Raw genomic sequence first — 20,851 nt, 5'->3', positions numbered from 1 at the left:
ATTCCAATGATGATGCCGCCCGCACTTCCATTAGTTTGAAATATTTTTTTTAAATTTTACCCTTAATAAACAAATGTGTTCCATGGCTTCCATCTTAAGTTTATATATTCTACTGAAACGAGGACAGTGGAGATTCAAAGTTGGGTCTAATTTGTTTTCAGACTTTTAGCAGCTCTCAACAGCAAGCCTAGTTTTGACTTCCATTATTTGTCATTCTAGGTTTCTGAAGTGTAGATGTTGAGATTTTTCCCGCTGATAGGAAAGCGAAGTGTCGTGATTCTGTTTTGGATTTTGATATCAAATGCTTCTCAGCCTGTGACATTTTAATGCCGCTTGTCTTTTCAAATAGATTTACCTTCTAATGCATGAGACAACAGGACTTTGCTCATCAGATAGTGCATACATTTCAAGATCAGTTGTTACCTAAAATATTATCATAAGGCATAAGAAAACACATGATTTAAGTTGCCTTTCATGAACATAATTAAGAATTAATAAGCCTGTACCAGTGGCTAGTCCTCAGAATTTCCACTGTTTTGCCTTTTGTGACCTGTGTTATTAAAAGTCCATTATTTTTACAGACTTTATTAAATTGGATCTTATTAAAGCATTCTATATTTGCATTTGGTCTTTCATAATTCATTATTATTATGACATTTACTTTTTACCATCAGATCTGAAAACATATCATAAGCTACCCTTTTCTCTTGAAAGAAATGCTAATTTCAAACAGTCCTCTAATGGAAGAGAAAAGCTTTATCAGTTTTTTCATTTATTCAGGATCGTGTTAAGAATACTAATGCCAGACTTCAGTATGCTAATGGATGAAGGCATTTTTTTGGCCAAAAGCTTAGAATTATTGTTTTAAGACTGCACTAGTAAGTATGAAAGTGAAGAAGGCTAGTACTATATCCAGAAGCATAACTCTTGAGTAAAAGTCATTGATTTTTATTGCTACTAATTGAACTTACAAATTTTATATTAAAATATTATCTCTAGGTATAAAGCAGTATATGTATTTCATAATTAAATAAGTCCCCAACTCTTATTCTGTTGGCATTTATTTTTTCTAGATTTGTATTTTACTCTGAAGCTCTTAAGTTTAGTTGCTGATACCTAGTAAAGGGTACAATACACAATACTTGCAGATTTGTATAGTCATGTGAAGTACAGCAAAAGTTAGGTTTGCTAGAGTTCTTTTGGGATGAGTTCAATTATCCATTCAATACAGTGTGACAGAGCCATGGTAATTTCAGAAGTGGTGTTTCTGTGAAGTGAGATGTCACAAATGATAGATTTCTGGTGCCATTCCATGTTGTTTTGAGCCCTAATGTTTTGGTGTGTTCATAGTTATCCACACAACTTCATGCAACAATACCAGCACACTGAACCATTCAGGATGGTACTGTATGTTGTGTCTTGATGACAAATTCAGCATCTAAAGATTCAACTAAAAGGCATCATTGCATTACTTTGAGCCTTGTAGTTTATTCTGGTGCATATGTATCAGTTGTAACTGAGATACCAGTTACCTTGTATATGACCCAATCAATGGGGCTTACTTCCAAGTAAGTGTGAGTATATTACTGCAATCACAACTGCTTTCTCTGTCTTTCCTGCTCTTGGTAAACAGGTGGAGCTTGGTGCTTAAAACATGGTTAAATGTTTTGTGTTTGAAAATTAGAAACAGCATGCAGAATTCTAAGTAGATCTCTTTTGTTCTGCCTGAGTAAGAGACTTATCTTAAGGAAACTGATTCTAGCACTTCTGAAATCCCAGGAAGTGGTACTTCAGTCAGTTTCATTCATTTTTAGAAATTTCAACGAAAGTCAGTGTTGAAATTCTGTTGGACTCTTGAAAGATTTGTTCAAAAATACTTCAGGAGATGCAGTGAAGCAGAGGTTACCCTCATATGGTGCCTTCTCTGTCGTCACACCCCAGGTGTGGAACTCTCTCCCTGTAGGGATTAACTTGTCCCTTTTATTGTCAGTTTTCCAAAGCCAATTGACCATGCATTTTTTCCTCTGAGTCTTTGAGGTTAAATATTACCTGGAATCCAACAGATATGTTGTTGCTACTGTATTGATAAAGTTTGTGATTGCAGTTTGATGCAGTGTTTTTAGTGTCTTAATATGTATTGGAGGATATTCGAATTTTTGTTTGATTATTTTGTTAAACTCCATAAAAGGCTTCTGATCCCAATCCCAGATGTCCTGCTTTGGCTTCCAAGCTACCAAAGACAGGAGGTTTTTTTTGTCCCACTCTGTGGCGTAAGTCAGTTGTCTCACACCAGAGCGCGGGACCCAAAAATGGAAGGAAAACTTCCCTAGACCCCACTCATCGTCACTTTTCTTCCTCCTTCCATTGCAGCACTTCCAGAAGCCTTTCAAGACAATTATTGTAGGTAATAGTAAAATGGTGTGATGTGTATGCATTCTAAGTGCTTGCTCTAAATGTCTAAGTGCTGTTAACAGCCATATGATTAGTGTTAATGGTCTGAAAGTTGAGAATTCCACCAGACATGAATGTGTGACAGAAGTCCATGCTTGCCTTGGCAGCGAATGAAAGGAGAATGTATTGTAGACATGCTTCCCCAGATGTTAAAGCATATGGAGATATATTATTGGAGTAGAATTTATTCCTATCATTTAGCACTCTCTCACCTCCCCCATTTTTCTCTTATTTGTTCTTTATTTTATCAATGCCTTTGGAGCAGATAGACCCCATATTTATTAACCTGTTAACCACTTTAATTGTGAATGCCAAGGCACACTGCCCCTGCTAAAAAGTTTGTTTTATTTGGCCTTGGGATTGCTGCAACAGGATAACCAAAATTCTCATTCCTCTTTGCATATTTGAGAGCCCCCAATCGTTTTATATATTTGTGATAACAGAAAAATAAACTACAGATTTCATCATCAGGAGGCCTGTTAAAATATACTACAACCTTTGAGTTTGTTGTACTACAGAGCATCTGGTTCTACATCACATTGCAGGGTAGAACATGCTATTTAAACCTCGAAATGTCTTGGGCTGGCCTTGGTCTTTCTTTGGATTGTGACTAATTCCATTCTCTTCTGTTCAGGGAAAAAATAGTTTGCATTGGTGCATTCATTATTTTAAAATGTGGTATTCATTTTCTTCAGTATGAGAACCAACTTGCTGGAGGATTGAATTTGATAGCTCTGAATATGATAAATGGGAATGTTGACTTTGATAAATATTGATAAATGGGAATATTGACAGGATAAATGGGAATACAGTGGTGCCTCGCAAGACGAAATTAATCCGTTCCGCGAGTCTCTTCGTCTAGCGGTTTTTTCGTCTTGCGAAGCAACCCTATTAGCGGATTACCGCTATTAGCGGTTTAGCGGCTATTAAAGGCTTACCGGGTTAGCTGCCAAGGCTAGCATGGACTTAGCGGCTTAGAAAAAGGGGGGGGGAGCGGGGGAAAAATGGGAACACTTGCAAGACGTTTTCGTCTTGCAAAGCAAGCCCATAGGGAAAATCGTCTTGCGAAGCAGCTCAAAAATGGAAAAGCCTTTCGTCTAGCGGGTTTTCCGTCTTGCGAGGCGTTCGTCTTGCGGGGCACCACTGTATTGACAATGATATGGTTACAAAGTGAACAAGCAGGACTTTTGAAACTTGCTAATTTAGTCAAAATCTAATAACCTTTCTTTTCTTTAATAAAGTGAACATTGCTTTACAAAATTTCCATCCCCCTTTAAATGTTTCTGTTTTCCAGGTTTCTAACGATGTGCACGAGACACTTTGGTAGCGTTGTAGCTCAAACTATTCGAACTCAGAAAACAGATCAGTTTCCACTTTTCCTGATTATTATGGGGAAACGATCATCGAATGAGGTGCTGAATGTAATACAAGGTACCGTTTTTTGGTTCTATTGGGCATATGTTCCTTCTTGAAACTTCCAAGTTAATTTGCCGCCAGTCCTCTCTAGAATATAGTTTATCTTCTTTAGTTCAGAAAGTACCTCTTAGTGAAATGTAAAGTGCAGTGCATTTATACTAATTTGCATTTACTACGGCCAAACTGATTTTCTTACTCTTTGCATCTCGAATAATGAAGAGGAGTATAGTGTAAATAGTGACAAATGGCTTTTATTTTTCATGCTTACCAGCAAGTATACAAAAAAATGAAAACAACTGACAGACTGTGAATGATAAGTTTTCTGTAGCTAGAGCTTTAGAAACAGGAATTCAAGTTCGTTGTTGGAATAGATCTCCTTTCAGATTTCCAGCATTGAGGCTGATAGGATTTTACTACAAAAGTACTCTCCAGTAAGTGGTCGTAGGATTAGAGCATTCTTGTGCATATCCACTCAGATATAAGCTCCCTTGTCTTCAATGGGATTTCTGTCCAGGTAAGTCTACATATAGGGTCTCAGTCTTAAAGACTTTGGGCAAGCTATCATGTGCCATATTAGCTTGCCCAATAGCATTATTGTGAAAATTAAATGGGATGAAGAGATGTTATAACCAGGCCAGAGCCCTTTATGTTTTGAGTCACTGAATTCAGGTATCTTGCAACATTCTTAATTTGGAACTCTTAAAATATTGAAATGTTGTTGATTTCAAGTTGAGATTTCCATAACTGAAGGAGTCTGCCTGCATGCAGTTGAAAGCAAAACAAGGGTCCAAATCTAACCAAAGCTATAGCAGTCTGATGTTTTATCATATAAAAAGTCCCTCTCTGTACTCTTGGCATTGCTTTTCCAAGTTTAAATTTAGTGTGAATGTTGTCCAAGACATCCTGATTTCTGAAAGGTCGACATTTGAAATTCAAAATTTCACAATGCCAAATGCAGCCAGTATTGCTGTGGAGAGCAAGCAAAATCTCACTTGGAAAATAATGGAAAGAAGTGAAGCTACCATCTTCTTGCACGTCAGCCCACCTTGCATTGGAGAATAGAGAATTGCTATTGCCACCCAGGAATGAAAACCTGACAGGTCCATAGAATGGATTTTAACAATATTTGGACTAATGTGAAAGGAAGGGTATGATTTCAAGGGACAACAGGATATATATACTGCTATTTGAGATGCAATATAAAATTCTGGAAGAATTTGGATATAATTGAAACTACTCTGTGGAAAGTGTTTTGAGCTAATGCCCTCAAATTCTTCTTTGAAGCTACCCCAAATTTTACATATCAGTTTGACAATATTTTTTAAAAGATGCTTCTTTCAGCTACCTGAAAGAAATAAAAAACAACAACCCTCTCTCTCTCTGTTTAGTGATCCTATTTTCACCTATAGGAAAATATAACAGAAAGCATCATCAATCAGTTCAGAATAAATACTTTCGTCTATGCTTGTGCTTACATTATATTGGAAAAATTAGAAACTTGTGGGGGGCAGCCCACTGATAAACAGAAAATATTCTAAGAATCTCATCTCATATTCTTATTATGACTTATAAAAACCCCTGCTAGGTATTCCTTTTGGATTAATTCTAGAATGACTTTCTGGTTTTTTAATAACTTTAATAATATGAAGTTCAGCTATCTTTCTTTGTTGCTAGGTAACACAACAGTGGATGAGCTAATGATGAGGCTGATGGCTGCAATGGAGATCTTCGGTGCTCAGCAGCAGGAAGACATAAAAGATGAGGTGAGAGCTGGACATCACTCCAGACATCTGGTGAATTTCGAGTAAAGGCCTTTCCAGACAATTAAAAAATATTGGATTCTATTCATAGCACTAGATCTGTTCGGTCCCCAATTCAGCACCAATTGCACATTGTATGACCGGATGCTAAGGAAAACAAGGTTCCTGTGGCTTTAATAGTTGGGCAAAGAGGAAGTTTTTGCAGGTTTTTACTGCACAAGTAAGAGAAGTTCCACCTAATGAGCTCTCTTGTACAACTGGACACGGCTGCTGTCCTTTTCATCAAGTCACGCTAATACCAGGATGCGCTAACACAGGTGTGGGAAACCTTTGGCCCTCCAGATGTTGCTGAACTAAAGCCCCCATCATCCATGGTCATTGGCCATGCTTGATAGAGCTGATGGAAGTTGCAGTTCAGCAACATTTGAAGGGCCAAATGTTCTCCACCCCTGCATGTAACGGACAGAGTCCGTCGGCCGTCACGTGTAAGAAGTCAGAGCAGAAGTGAGCGTCAGTGCTAAAAATGAATATATAGCTTTTAAATAAGTAAAATAAAAAGCTAAGGTTCATTATATGACACGATATGTTACAGAGGGAAGGGAGCTTTGACAGGTGTTTGCTTTATTTTAAATGGGAAAGATGAACAGGGATAGATGAACATTTGATACTGAAATGCTACAACAATGAACTGGTAAGATAGAACTGATAGAACACAAAATAAAAATGTAATGGATTGGAGAGAGGGGAGGATCCTAGTATCATAGTCCAATAGACACCTGTGACTCTTAGAAATTTCATTGAATTTGCAAAAACAATCTAATGGCTAAATATTGTCTTTGAGTACTGGGGGAAATTATCTCTTGAGGAAATCATCTGAATGTGGAGAAAAGATTATTGCACCTGGAAAGGCACAAGTATTGAACGGCAAATTTAAAAACTGTTATTTACTGTTCATACTGGTTTTTGTAATGTTGATTAAAAAAGAAAGTGTGTCACTGGTTAGCTAAAAAATAAGATGGAAATTGTAAATAATAAGGTTGGTAGCCTGAAACATATAACATCACAGTAATGTAATAGAAATAATGGAAAAGTTATAGAACAAAATATTTTGGTTGTAGCAGAAGTCCATCTCATGTTTTTAATCGACCTTTCACATGTTCAAAGCAGCTTGTTATATGGGGAGAGTATTCTCATAATTTCTTTCTTACTAGTAATTTGGCTTCACTATACTAAAAACTTTCCACTTCTTTCATTCCTTACCGTCATGATTAAAAAATAGGAAAACAATCATACTTTAGTACTCTAGCAAAGGTACCTTTCAATATATAATAATAAAATTATACATTACCGTACAGGTCTCTTTCATTCAAACTAAATGAGCAAGTGGAAGTACAAAGTTTTCCAGAACTGTCAGTGTTTCAGTTTTACATAAAAAAGTAGACACAAGACAGGTATACAGTAATGAGACATTTATCTGTTACTCTGTAAATTGGGAGTGACATTTGCGAGTAATGAAGTACTTAGTTAGGAATTTGTAATAATAGGTGTGTTGCCATTCAAGATTATTGTTATCCTGGTTGTAGAGACATTGATTGACAATAATGCACTAAATACATTTTTCAGCCATTTAAGTCTTGTTTCTCATTAGTACAAGATTTACTGATTATTTTATGTAATAATATGAATGTATGTCATCTGCATCTCTATCTACCATATCCATTTCCTCTCTCTACTCTAATTCCTTTCTATTCTTGATAGAATTTTTAGTTATGAGGATTGCATAAATTTATGAAATTTATTGCATAATATTGTTGAATCTTCATTGCATTATAACAGAAGGTAACCATGAGATGATATATTATAAAATAAACTTTCATGGAAGCATTTCAGGTCTCAAATGATTGGGCTGTTTAGTATGCAAAAGAGGGCCGAGGTACCCTTGCACTCCCAGAAGGGCTTCTGAGCCAACAGATGCCTCCATTAATGGAAGAAAGGAGGAGGAGCTGCAGCCCTACAGTGCCCCCTGTAAATTGGCTTCAGAGTTTAGAGACCTTCCAGCCCAGAGTGAAAGGTAGTGCAGGGAGCTTTCGGAGGAAGGGCGAATTTGCAATAATTGTCTCTCTCATCATCACTTAGCAGAGGTGCCCCTTGAATCAAAAGCTTTTCTGTGATCACAAGGGAAACATCTAGATTCCACTCTATATTGTTGTGCAGATTTTAAAATCATAGTTGTCTTGTTTTTAAGTTGCTGCCTAATTGTACCTGCCTAATGGATGGCTTGTGGAGATATGTATGGCCTATTCCATTGCCCCATTCTTTGTTATCTTCTGGTTGTTAGGGATGCCTAGCGGTGCCATTTCAAACACTGGTTTTATTCTAACAGGCTCTGATTTTCTCTCAATAAGGTCTATTTTCTATGTTAAGCATGGTGCTCGCAAACTCATGTTGTAGGCAGTGGGACTCTGGTGCTATAGCCTCTCTCTGGAGTATTTCTGAGAGTAATCAGTCTCCTTCCCTGACCTGCAGTTAGTGAGAACAGGTAGAGTAGCACTAGCACTGCCACTGTCTGTGCAATAGGAGTGCTAGTTATTTACTGATTGGGGCAGGGGTGGGGAGACTGCAGTGTGCCATGTGCTGCTGATTGGGCAGCTCAAATTGGGTTGGCTGAGATATCGTTATAGCCTTGTTCCCTTTCCTTTCAGCTACCAAGATAGCGTTGTGCACATGTCAAGCCAAATGCAGTCTTCAGCTGTGGTTTCCAGCTGCTTGTCAGCAGCAGCACCGGCACAATGGTCTTACAGTCCCAGGCAGGCAATATAAACAGGCAGATTATTGAGTCTTTGGTCAACCACCAAACATGGCCGATATAGGCTGTGTTGGTTTATTGACTCACATGTTGGTTGCAAACACCAGGAAGCATAAGATGGCTTCTCACTTTCAGAGAAGTAGCAAAAAATACTTGTGCCAGTAATTCATGCTTCCAGTATTGTGTTTCTGCATCTCTCTTGTGGGTTTTTTCTCCCTTTTCACATATCCTGGAAGTACAAAAAAACAAAAATGGAAGGGTTTTCTTTGGAAAGGCAAAATAGTTAACTGCTTAACAGAAACATAGTGTCTGCAATTCATTTCAAACCTGTAAGAACATTTGAGGAATAAAACCAGCTTTATTCCTCAGTGTCTTTAAGAGAAATGCAATTCACTAGATAAAATGATGTGCTAAACAGGTAGTGAAGTAATCCATATATTATGTACTTAGCAAGAGGCGTTGGCATGTGAAAAAAAATATTGTTTTTTCGTGGTTTGCTAGCTAACATGTAACTCTTTTTTATAAGCCTTGTTCCCGACAACTTCTGTTTAAACAGCAACTCCTTTTTCTAGTGAAGATCTTAATGCATTTACATGAACATGCTTTCAAAATGTGACAATAGCAAGCAGGATACAGATTCCGGTTTCTGTTACTGTTTTCCTAGTAACAATTGTAAGCCATCATAAACCACAAAAAGATAAACAGAAAGTTCTTCCGAGGTTTTTGGCTGTTATTTTTTTCTAAGTCAACATGTATATTTTTTTTGTACATGGAGGCACAAAAGAATGGTTCTGTATATTCAAAGAATATATATTCCAGCTAGGGTGGGGGGAATCAACAATGACCCAGTATGAAAATTTGGAACGTTACCCTTTTCATATATTTATATGCTTAGAAGTCTTCAAATCTTGAATAACAATGTGATACACTTTTGCATAGCATTTAACACAGTATCCTTTGCTAGGTGTCATAATGTGGAGCTGGGTTTTTCAGTTAATTGTATATAGAGGATAGAACTCTTCTAGTATCACTGAGGCTAACTGAAGAAGAAGAAAAGTAAGACAAAACTGAGACACTGCACAGTTTTAGCAAACATGTAGATAGAGGCCTAAAATTCAGGTAACTTAAGTACTTTAGGGAGTGGTGGGTATTTTTCAATCCCACAAGAGTGGCTTCCCATAATTTCTGAGTAAGGTAACAGAGCTAGCACCACTTCCAATGCCCTGCCAGCTCACTCCAGCCTGAGTGGGAAGTAGGGGTGGGGATTCTACCTTTCTTGGTGGGGATGCTTTCCTTCATTTACTCCCTTGCCATTGTGTTCAGTGAGAAGCAATTAGCTATGCCGGCTCTCGGAATAGTGTAGTTGAGGCTTCTTATGGGCACGTTGGGAATTCAAGAGATCTTGAGGTCTTACAGATCCTCAGCTGCCCTTGTTTCACTACCTCCACCAGCAAAACACAACCAGTGGGACATCTGCACTGACAGACCTTTCTGTGGGTGTACCAAGGATCTTCTAGCAGCATGCATGCCATCATACCAGTGGGCTTTCCTTCTCTGATGGAATGGGACTCTGAATCCAGAGGTCCACAGCTGGTCTCTTACTGGCTTTAGGATTACACCCTAAATGCCTGTGGACTAAATTGTAGTATATTACCATAATGAATTGGCAATGTTATCCTGAGCAGTAGCAGCTTTGGAAAAAAGTGAGCCAGAGAAAGTGGCTGTTTCTATCCAGAGGAAGTCCAATTTTAATTGAGAAATATAATTTCCTTCAGTCTCATATTGTTACTGGAGACCTAGCTGGGAGCTCCAAGAGAAATGGCAGTAATTTATTAAGCCTTTTGTGTTTGAGGAGTGTACAGTGTTAAAAAGACATGTCCACAGTTTCATTGTTTACATTTGGCTTTTAACTTGACTGTTGAGTGATGATTCTAGCATTCCATGATAGGCAAGAATAGAGCCTGAATTTGTCACATATGAAACTAATGAGAAGAGATTTGTGATTAAATAATGGTATTACAATTCAACACACCTGTTTTGAGCCTCCTCCTTATGCATTTTTTCCTCTCTTGCCTGAGGAGGAGACTTCTCAATGGATTACAGTAACACTTTTTGACAAGCTTATACAGGGTGGAGTTCCTATGTACTGACAGAACCCATTTGATGATACCTCGATAATGCATTCTTTTTATTTCTGCTGTCAAAATTTATTACTGTAAAAGCATTGACTGTTACACAGCTGGTCTGACTTGTCCACATTTTTAAGTTAAGTAACAGTAGGCCTAACATAATGTTTATTTTTCTTGTTATGCAACATTTAACCCTCGTTGCTTTAGGATAAGATTCATGGTAGATATATATTGTTCTACAATTGCTTGAAAAAACTTCCTTTATTTGCAAATCCCACTTGAAAATGTCTATTCACTTTGACTTCCCATCAGCTGGTTTTTCAATCTTCTTCCTGAAAAACATAGTGTGTGTTTCTTTTATTTAAAAAAACCACCTGTAGAAATAAGAGTAACACTGATAAAGGCATGGAGAACTATTCAGGTTCATGGAGAGGAAAAACTTTTTAATGTTTTTATGTTTATTTATCTGGAAATAGGTGGACTGTCAGCTAAGCTTTCAGATTGCGTGATCAGCCATCAGCCCATCTTCCTTTCCTGTGAACTTAAATTGAGTAGGTTTATTGTTAAAGGCACAGGAACAGAGAGCGAGCATTTAACAGTGGCCCGGGATACAAAAATTAAGAAGTTGAAAGTTTATAGTGTCACTTTATGTACAAGTCACAAAAAGTGTTGTTTCACAGATTTTTGCATGCCACCCTGATGTTAAGGCATAGAATCAAGACCAGTAACAACAACAACAACAAAAAGGCAAACTGCACAAAAAGTACCTCAAATTAGCTTATTGAAGCAAGTCAGCCATTTGGGGACAAAGCAAATTGTGATGGGTTTTTAAGAAATATTTCCAAAAAGTAATAGCAAGCAGGGCTTTTTTTTTAGCTGGAACTCGCTGGAACTCAGTTCCAACACCTCTCAGGTGGGAACCATTGCCATTATAAGAGAATGAGATGTGAGAACAGCATTATAAGAGAATGTGAGAACAGCAGTAAAAGTTAGGCTTTATTTGGGCAGCTTTTATATCATTTATAAAACAACAACCCACACACTGTGTATATATATATCCATAGATTTTCCTGTGTTAAGCTATAAAATGTACAAGTCTGTCATCTTTGGAGGATCAGCTTAATGTTTTCTATTATGTTGTTTTGTTTAGACAAGCTGGGTGTTTTTTCTTTCACACTCCCATGATTAGCTGCAGGCAGTAATAGTTTTAACTTCAGGTGTGGCTCAATAAAATGTTTGAAATAGATTCTCATCCTTTGCAAACAGAGAATATGTAGGGTGGGTTCTTTGGTTTCTAGTGCCTTATGTGAACACATAGATTGTTGAATTTCAGGGTATAATGGGCTGTGTGTTGCTCTGAGATAACTTAGCATTTAATTGGGTCAGATATTAATTGAGACTCAAACTCCTCCTTGAGGATGCAGAAAGACAAGCTAGAAAGATAGTGTAGAATTTGAGTTTCTAAAACTTAGATTTTGTTTCCTTTTCACAAGAAAGATATTTCCCAAGTTGAGAAGCAATTTAAATCTGACCATTTAGTTCAATAGGACATAGTTGTGACTATCCTTGCTGGATAATGAACAAGTACTTGATGGAACTTTACTCAGTCCTGACTTTTTTCAGCATTTTAGTGAAGATGAGGAGAGAATGCCCCACCCAAAGATTGAATGAATCTTGGGAGAGTAAAACTTCAGAACTTTCAGGTGGGAGTAGCCTTATGTTTGAAGATGATGCTGATTATATAATTAAGATTTTATTAGAATTCTTGCCGACTCTTCACCATGAGCTCCCAGGTTGGGTCACAACAATTTACAGCTACTGTATTAAAATAAGTTAAAGCAGATTTACAATCAAGAGTGCGTCCTAAGATGAAGATGGTTGCTGGTTTTTTTTAATGGGGGAAAATATTTGACACTGCTTCAAGCAGCAGCCATCCTAGGCATTCCCACAGGGTCAGAATGCTTCATGGGAATTATGCTTATCTGTGCAGGGAATTCAGTGGGAGTGGAAAGATGGTGTACAATGATAGTGATTTGAGAGGGAGGAATTTCAGCCTGGCCTCAACATGGACTGATCAAGAAAATATTTTAAAATAAAATATGAAGGTTTATGAAATTAAAAAGGGGGAAGTTAACTGCAGCTTAGCGGCAGACTGTTTCTTTCCATGGAGTAATCTTGCTGTCACTTTAATTTATTTCTAAAAAGATTTCATACTGATTCCATCAAAGCTGCCAATTAAATGTTGCTATATTGTCACACTGACACAAGATCAATTGTCCAACATCTTGAGGGGGGGCAGGGGGGGTCCTACCCCTACAGCATTTCTGAATAACAGCTAAGCAATGAGAAATTTCAATATTCATAATGTATATCCAATGGCTAAGCAGCGGAATGCAGAATAATCATGGCATAATCTGTTCTCACAGATTAAAAGCTCTGTTTTTCATTTTGCTTTATGGATTCATTACTGTTGTGTTTCAAAGACAGCTTGCTTTGGGTCACATTTGAGGCTTATGCACTAGATAGATCTATATATTCCAAAGGCGTACCTTAATAGGTATGTTGATACAGAACTGTGATCCTCAGGCCTTTTAAATAAGGGGACCTATTGCTGTCATTTTCTCTTTGTGGGTATCATTCTACTTCTCCCATCCATAAGCCTCTCCTCTCAACCTCTTGCTCCTTGTCCTTAAAATTTATTGCAAAAAGAGTCACAGAATGAGTGAAAGTGTTTGAAAGGTCAGAAATCAGTGCTCAGATGTCAGTGAGATGCACATTATCTGGTGCAGAATCATTGTCCCCCCCTCATTCCAGATATTGGGGGTGAACTGTAAAGAATACATGGTTATTGTTAGCTAAACTATGAGGTTGAGCAAAACATAAGGTTTGGAAAAGATGCACGGTATATGTTATAATTTTTGCATGCATGCAGGTCTAACAGACACCCTACAACTACGTTATCAGCAATATATTAATTAACATACTGACTGAAGCCTCAATTTGGAACATATTTACCCCGGAGTAAGTCCCACAGAAAACAATGAGACTTACTTTAGACTAGACTTGAATAGAGTTGCACTACAATCCTGTACCAGGCTTCTGTTGCTGGAAGTAACCCTGGGGAGAGTATGCTTACAGGATGCTCCCACCACCCCAAGGTGGGAAGGTAACTTCCACTGTTTCCTCTTTCCCAACTAATCAGTTATGTCTGCTGAAAATCTGTTGCAGAAGGTTGGGAGGCTCACAGGAGCAATTTGAGAGAAGATGCAGAGGAAAGGAAAACTTCATCCCACCTTCTGCTGGTACTCCATTAGATCATGGTCCTGTCCATGGACTGAAGGAGCTGTATGATTCATGGATGTCTTGTTAGGATGCTAACCAACCCAACCCAACATTATGTGCCACTTTTCCACACAAGTGTTCTCAAAGCAGTTTACTTAAAAAGGAGCACTACAAAGCAATTTAAGAGCTTTTTGCCTACCGCCACCTCCTGCTGAAAAACGGTTCACGTTTTTACTTGTAATAATGTCCGGGATATGGACTGCTGTCTTGAGTAAAGCCCAGTAGAACTAACACATTGCTTGAGTTATATTATAGTATCTTGGAGTTTTACTCATAGATTTTATTACAATTGTTTGTTAGGTTTGTCATACTCCACCCCACACACTGACTGTGTAAGCTGCTGTGTGTCACTGTTATATAGTAGGAAGGGTGAGGTAAATTGGCTTCCTTCTATCATCTAGTTACTGTTCCAGACAAATTTTGTATCTCCCAGCTAGCCAGGCATTGGGGTACAATTATGTTCACCTGTACTTAATGAATAATAATTATCTAAGTTATAGAGGAAGGCAACTCTTATGAGCTTGTTTGTCCATTATGCTTTTTGAATCTGGGCAAGATTCAACGTCTGGCATTCACATTTTCTCAACAACCTTAAGTGAGCAATATTGCTGGTTGGCTGTCAAGGGAGTGAAATGTCATTTACTTTCCAGTGACTTGTAAAGCACTTAGCAAGCATGTCTTGAAAAAGCTCCATGTAATTACTTGGAGTAGAACATTTAATGAAACTTACATTTTAAAGGCAACTTTTAATTTTTATCTGCATTCTGAAATTTGACTGTAGATGTTTTTGCTTTGCTATCAGTGTCAAAGAAGAAAACATATAACTGGTATTAAAACTGAGGAGGATAGCTTATATTTACACAAACACTTAGTTTATGAATACAGGTTATTAATAAGAATAGCCTCAATTTAAAGAGTAGAATCATAGAATTGTAGAGTTGGAAGGGACCCCAAAGGTCATCAAGTCCAAACCCTGCAATGCAGGAATCTCAACTAAAGCATTCATAACAGATGACCATCCAACCTATGCTTAAAAACCTGCAAGGAAGGAGAGTCCACCACCAAGAACTGCCACTCTAGGCAGTTTTCCCCCACTGTCAAACAGCTCCTCCCCTCAGAAAGTTCTTCTTGATGTTTAGTTGGAATCTCCTTTCTTGTAACTTGAATCTGCTGGATCTGTCCTACTCTCTGGGGCAAGAGAAAACAAGCTTGCTGCATCTTCCATTTGACAGCCCTTGATATATTTGAAGATGGCTATCTCAGTCTCCTCTTTTCCAGGCTAAACATACCAAGCTCCTTCAGCCGTTCCTCCTAAGGCTTGATTTCCTAAGGCCCTTGATCATCTTTGAGTAGGACCATCACTCAGCGACATTTCTTGTATGTGTAGAGTCCCAAGTTTAGTCCTTGACATTTCTGGTTAAAATGACTTTGTGGAACTGCTTCCTGTCTGAATAGACATTAATGAGTTAGAATGGTCTTGTACAAGGCAGCTTGCCACATTATATCTTAAGTTTTAAATGCATTTCCAAGATGAGAAAATGTTTTTTATTGATGCTCTACTTTCATAGGTACATTAGACAAGTTTACAAAATTAAAAGAAAGCACTGAACCAACAAGGGCAAGCAATAAAACAATAGGAAGTAAGGTCCAATTAATTTTTTTAAAAAATGCTTATCTTTTTAAAGGCTAGCAGGGAAGAGGTTGTATGAACTTCCTTTGGAAGTGAGTTCCAAAGCACCATGCTGTAATGGAAAAGCCCCTGCTCCTGAAGGAGTAGATGAAATCCAAAACATGGCATAATCAGCTGGCTTTTAAATGGCAGTAAGAACTTTTTCTCAGTTACAAAGGTTGGTTTGAGCTCATGTGGGTAAGCACTCACTCAGTGCTGTTGCACATCTGACCAAGTTGGTAGCAAGAGTAAAGAAATTTGCTCATACACTTTGTTGTGAAGAGAGGCTGCTGCTGTGCAGAGTTCATATGATGCTTCATTTAAGCTGTCAAAAGCTGGGTTTTAAGTCCCATAAATAAATAAAACGAAGATATAACTCGGCAGGTTGTAAGAGGAACTCTCACAGATGAGGAAGAAGGGGAGGAGGGCAGATGCATAGTTTTCTCAGTAAAGGTGGGTCTACTCTGGCATTGCAAAGGCACAACATAATTGCAGGGGGAAGCACTGCAAGAGAGACATGTCCTTTGCTGATGCTCCAAGGGGCCAAGAAACCTTGGGAGCAGGGCTGTTGCTGGCGGTATGCAAATATTTATTTTTGCAAGTATGAAAGGGTATCATAATATTCTCTGTAATCTCACACTGATGAAGTCCTGTACTGCGGATTGCTTACTTTGCAATGCAACATTAATCTTAATTAAAACATAGTATTTTTTTTAAAAAAAACCTATGCAAATATTTTACATAGTTAAATCTCTTACTTAGATAAACAATTTTCCATTGTCTAACCATGAACTTGATTTAGAAGGTACATCTGCTTAGGAAACTGTTCCCTTTGAAATGGAGGTTTAGCTGTGCCATTTCACACCTTTGTCCCAGAGAGGCAGTCATGCATAATGTATTGTTACATTCCTGACATCCCTTGCATATCCCGTTTAAATAATGCCAAGAAGAAGAAGAACTAAACCTAAGGGAAATGCCTGAAACTGCCTGTCTGGAAAAATACTGTGTTATACTGGTTTGCCAGCTGAGAACAGGAATAGCCTTGCCACAAGGAACCATGCTCTGGTAACTTTTGATTTGGTTTACTCTAATGCAGTGGTGGCTAACCTGTGGCCTTCCAGGCGTTCCTGGGACCCCAGCTCCCTTCAGCCTCAGTCCATGTAGACAATGGTGAGGGATGATGCTTAGCCACTTAAGCTTGTGCATGGTACTATCCTTGAAAGCTACTCAGAAGCTTCAACTGGTACAGAACGAAGCTGCTAGGTGGTGCAGCCAGATGGAATTACATTACATTGATTATGTTGACTGCCTTTTCACCTGAAGCCCACTTTTTGGTGCTAGTGCTTACTGTTAAAGCCATATACTCTGTGCCTTAAGAAACTTGGAGGAGAGCCTTCTCTGTGGTGGTCTCCCATCTTCGAAATACTTCCCCAAAGGACACTAACGTGTGCTGACCTTATAATAGTCTGTGTGCCATGTCAAAATATAACTGTTTGCCAAGGAATTTGGAAGCTAGTCTTGAAAACCATTTAGTCTTCTCTGAATGAGTTTCATTGTCTCTAATTCTTTTATGAAAATGGTTGCCTTATTTTATGTATGATACTGTATTGATACAACAATGTTTAATTTTATTTATGCCTATTGTCTACAGCCCTTTTATCTATAAGAATGAAGGGCAGCCTAAATCTTCAAATTATTCAGCTGGATTTCAAATACAATTTATTTAAAGCTGTGAAATCATCGTCATTAGCTGTATAATTATATTGTTACAAAAGTGAAACATTGCTGGCTTTATTTATGTCACAAATACATATTTGCCAAACCTAGCCAAATAATTTTTGATAACCCACTGATTTTAAGTGATGATTTAGAGTCTTATCAAGGCAGGAGAAGTCCTTAGTGTGAAATAATTTAGTACCTTTATTCCTGCCTAAATAAATCCTGTTTAAACGCTGGGGTGTTTGACAAATACAAAGCAGCAACAAAGACTGGTCATCAGTTGTTAAGCTATTTGGATCATGTGTCATCATGCTCATGTCTCACGCTCAAAGACAGGGCCATTCACTCTCTAGCTCCTTTCACTCAAGTGGTGCAGTGCAAACTTGGCAGAGAGCAGATGTACTCCAGGTGATTGAAGCAAGAGAGTTGGTACTAGGGAAAGCAACAACAAAAGCACTTTGATTGATTGAGAAGAAAGTTCCTTTCCTAACCCTAAATATGTGAATCAGTGAGATTTTTACCATGAGCAAATCTGATGGAATCGAGCAGCATGATAACACTTGTTTAGATCAGCTAGAGCCTATTTTCTGGCCTCAGAAACTGAACTTGCCTCTCATTCCTTTATTTGTCATTTTTGTCCATATTTGGAATTTAGAGTAGACACATCATGGAAATAATTCAATTGGTTGTGTTACCCCAGAGTTCTGTTTCTGTTTCTACTACTAATGTCTTCAATTGCTTTAGAGTTGATTTAAATTGGTAAGAGACTGTTGCAATTTGAATAGTTTTTCAGATCCCTACAAAATGAGCCCAAGCTGAATATACAGATTTTCTAATAGGCTACTGTCCAATGCATACTTACTTTGGGAGTAAGATCCCTTGAATTTAGTAGAACACACTTCTGCATAAACATGCATAGGATCAGACTTCATATAATGTGACTAACCTGAATGGCATAGTGACCTAGCTTAAAAATAATAATGACTTAGATTATGATTTCTTGGTTTGTTTTTTATTTGTTTGTTTTTATTGTTAAGCTGGATGCTTTCTTCTAGTTCTTCATTCTGCAGTGGAAGAAGCAATCACTTGAGATATTAATCCAAACATTATTGCCACCTAATAGAGGAGCCTATGTGGTGTAGCGGTTAGAGTGTTGTATCTGGGAGATCAGTCATTGTCTCTTCGCCTAACTTACATCGCAGGGGTGTGGGGAGGAGAACTAAGTATCCCACCTTGAGTTCCATGGAGAAAAGATGGGATATGAATGAATGAATAAATATAACACATAATTTTGGGATCCTAATCTGATTCTTGGCCTTCTTTTCCCATACCAGGATGAACGTGAGGCCCGAGAGAATGTGAAAAGAGAACAAGATGAAGCTTACAGAATCTCTCTTGAAGCCGATAGAGCAAAGGTGTGTACAGTTCTATACTAGAGAATGTGATTTAGTGATGAATTAAGATATTTTTATGAACTCTTTTGAGACCAGGAATTACATTATGATATTAAGCTTACTCTCTAGTTGAGAAAGTGTGGTGGCCATGGGTGGTGTTATTTCTAAATTTGTATCTATACACACACTCATCAATATATGCAGATTTTATGCAAATTAGAGACTTCGTTTGCCCTTCCTTCTTGTGATGCATTTCTCCTTTTTCTAGTAATCCAAAAACAGCCTCCCTCTGAGAGAAACCATGAAAACTGTGGAACATTCACAGTTTGGACAACCCATATTTTGCATGGCATAATTTGTAGGAAAATGAGGACCATTGGAATATGAGAGTGTACCTTAATGATAAATGATATCTGAAGTGACTTGTTTATTTCATCTCTGCAGAGAGAAGCACAAGAGAGAGAAATTGCAGAGCAGTTTCGTTTGGAGCAGATTAAGAAAGAACAGGAAGAAGAACGTGAGGTGAGACATTATACCGTGAACATATAGTTAGTGGCACCCCTATGTTAATTTGCACACATAATCACAATGGCAGTGTCAAAGTAAAAATATAAATCCATCCGTGTATATTCTATTTAAAAAACTCTGCTTGCACAAAATGGCTTCTGTCCCTCTCTAAAATAAATACTGCCCATATAGGTGCACTGTTATTGTGCTACATAACCTTTCTTTTGGATACAATGGCCTTTTATAAACTGTTTTCTTACTCAGAGCTGCAGAACCAGTCCTCATTTCAACCTGCAACTGGCCTCCTCGATTTAATGCAGATTGCTATAATGAAAAGAAAATAAGATATATTTGTATAGCAATACAAAAGCATTGTTAGCCATGCTGTTTACTAACACTCCCCATGTCCAAGTGCATGGATTACCTACAATCTCTTGTTGTGCAATAGTGTTTGCTTACCTGACAGACGTTTGGCTTAGCCTGTCTATTTGAAAATCATCCACCCTATTCACATACTGAATATATATTTTTAATCAATAAAATGCAGATCCATGAGTTGTTAACTTTACTCTAAGCATCATTGTCCTTTAAGTTAGTCAGGTGGTGTAGAATATCCATTGTAAATAGCTATTTTTATGCTTTAGTACTGGAGACTGGTTACTTTGAGGGGGGGGTGGAGTATTGTTTGCACAATGAAAACAACTCTAATGAGCTACTGTTGTTTGTTTTCCTCTGATATAATGGCTTGGGTTTAGTAAATAATGTTGCATCTGTTGTACAGCAATGGAAAATGTCAACACACAAGGATAAAAAGCAGGTGCTTGAGTAGAAAACATGGACAAAGATAATAAAAAATACCCTTTTTTAAAAAAAAGACCACTAGGACAAAATACATTTTAAGGGTTGGTTCCACAAAAACACAAGCAGAATTCAGTTCTTGAAGAAGGGTGTTTTGGGCCCTTCCTCCCCACGAAAGCTTCCTACGCACCCCAAATAATGCTCCTGATAGTTCAGTGACCCTATGAAATGAATGGAAGAGGGTACAAGGGGGGCTGCAGTAGGAAGCTGGAATTGGGCAGAATTTGAGAGGGCTGCCTTGCACAAGCATAAGTGCTTGGGTTCATGCTTTGTCCTGTTGGTCTTTGATTCTCGTTATGATTGATATCTCAGTCGCTCATATATCTTTTCAACTTTCTCTCCACCCCAGTCCTAAACCCATTGGGCAGAATCTAAAGAAGCTTGAACATTCCGAAGGCTGACTAAAATCATTGGAATTTTATTACTCAGTTCATACATTTAAAAGAACTAGCAGGCAGCAATAGTATTTTAAATCAAATTTATTTATAAAAGGTTTGTTTAATGTAGTGCATATATTCAAAGTAGCTTCATTTCAATGGAATTATATAAATAGCAAGTCCCACTGAACTCACTGAGGCTAACTTTTGAATAACCATATATATGATTGCACTATTAGTGTATACCTGAAAAGCAGATTCAGATCAGTTAAATTAACGGTGTTATCTTGTACATGTCTGCTCAGAAATTAGCCCCACTGAGTTCAATGGGACTTGCTCCCAGAGTAAGTGTGTATATAGGATTACTCAAATCATTGTTCAGATAATTTTATTTCAGGTTTCTTTGTAAAGAGTTCAGGTGTT

The 20,851-nt window shown here is 37.8% G+C and overlaps 1 protein-coding gene and 1 long non-coding RNA gene across 5 annotated transcripts in view; one reads left to right on the top strand and one right to left on the bottom strand.

The window, feature by feature from the left end:
* Window positions 1–20,851, top strand: part of FAF1 (Fas associated factor 1) — a 175,557-nt gene that overhangs the window by 134,579 nt on the left and 20,127 nt on the right. The window contains exons 14-17 of the mRNA XM_081193170.1: window positions 3,746–3,882; window positions 5,542–5,630; window positions 18,627–18,707; window positions 19,131–19,208. Of these exons, the coding sequence (XP_081049296.1) occupies window positions 3,746–3,882; window positions 5,542–5,630; window positions 18,627–18,707; window positions 19,131–19,208 (385 nt within the window). The remainder of the gene's footprint in view (window positions 1–3,745; window positions 3,883–5,541; window positions 5,631–18,626; window positions 18,708–19,130; window positions 19,209–20,851) is intronic.
* Window positions 11,546–20,851, bottom strand: part of LOC308586553 — a 46,918-nt gene continuing 37,612 nt past the window's right edge. For 2 of the 4 annotated variants that reach the window (XR_014007925.1, XR_014007926.1), the window contains exons 4-5: window positions 19,454–19,517; window positions 11,546–15,351 (exon numbers count right to left, since the gene is read on the bottom strand). This is a non-coding gene — a long non-coding RNA (uncharacterized lncRNA). Of the gene's footprint in view, window positions 15,352–16,935; window positions 18,357–19,081; window positions 19,125–19,453; window positions 19,518–20,851 lie in introns of those variants that run through there. The other 2 variants (XR_014007924.1, XR_014007927.1) reach the window with 2 other exon arrangements.

This window comes from Podarcis bocagei (genome assembly GCF_964188305.1).
Source record: "Podarcis bocagei genome assembly, chromosome: 5".
Lineage (NCBI taxonomy): Eukaryota > Metazoa > Chordata > Lepidosauria > Squamata > Lacertidae > Podarcis > Podarcis bocagei.
Note: the sequence above shows the minus strand (reverse complement) of the source record. Positions and strands in the feature narration are given on the sequence as shown.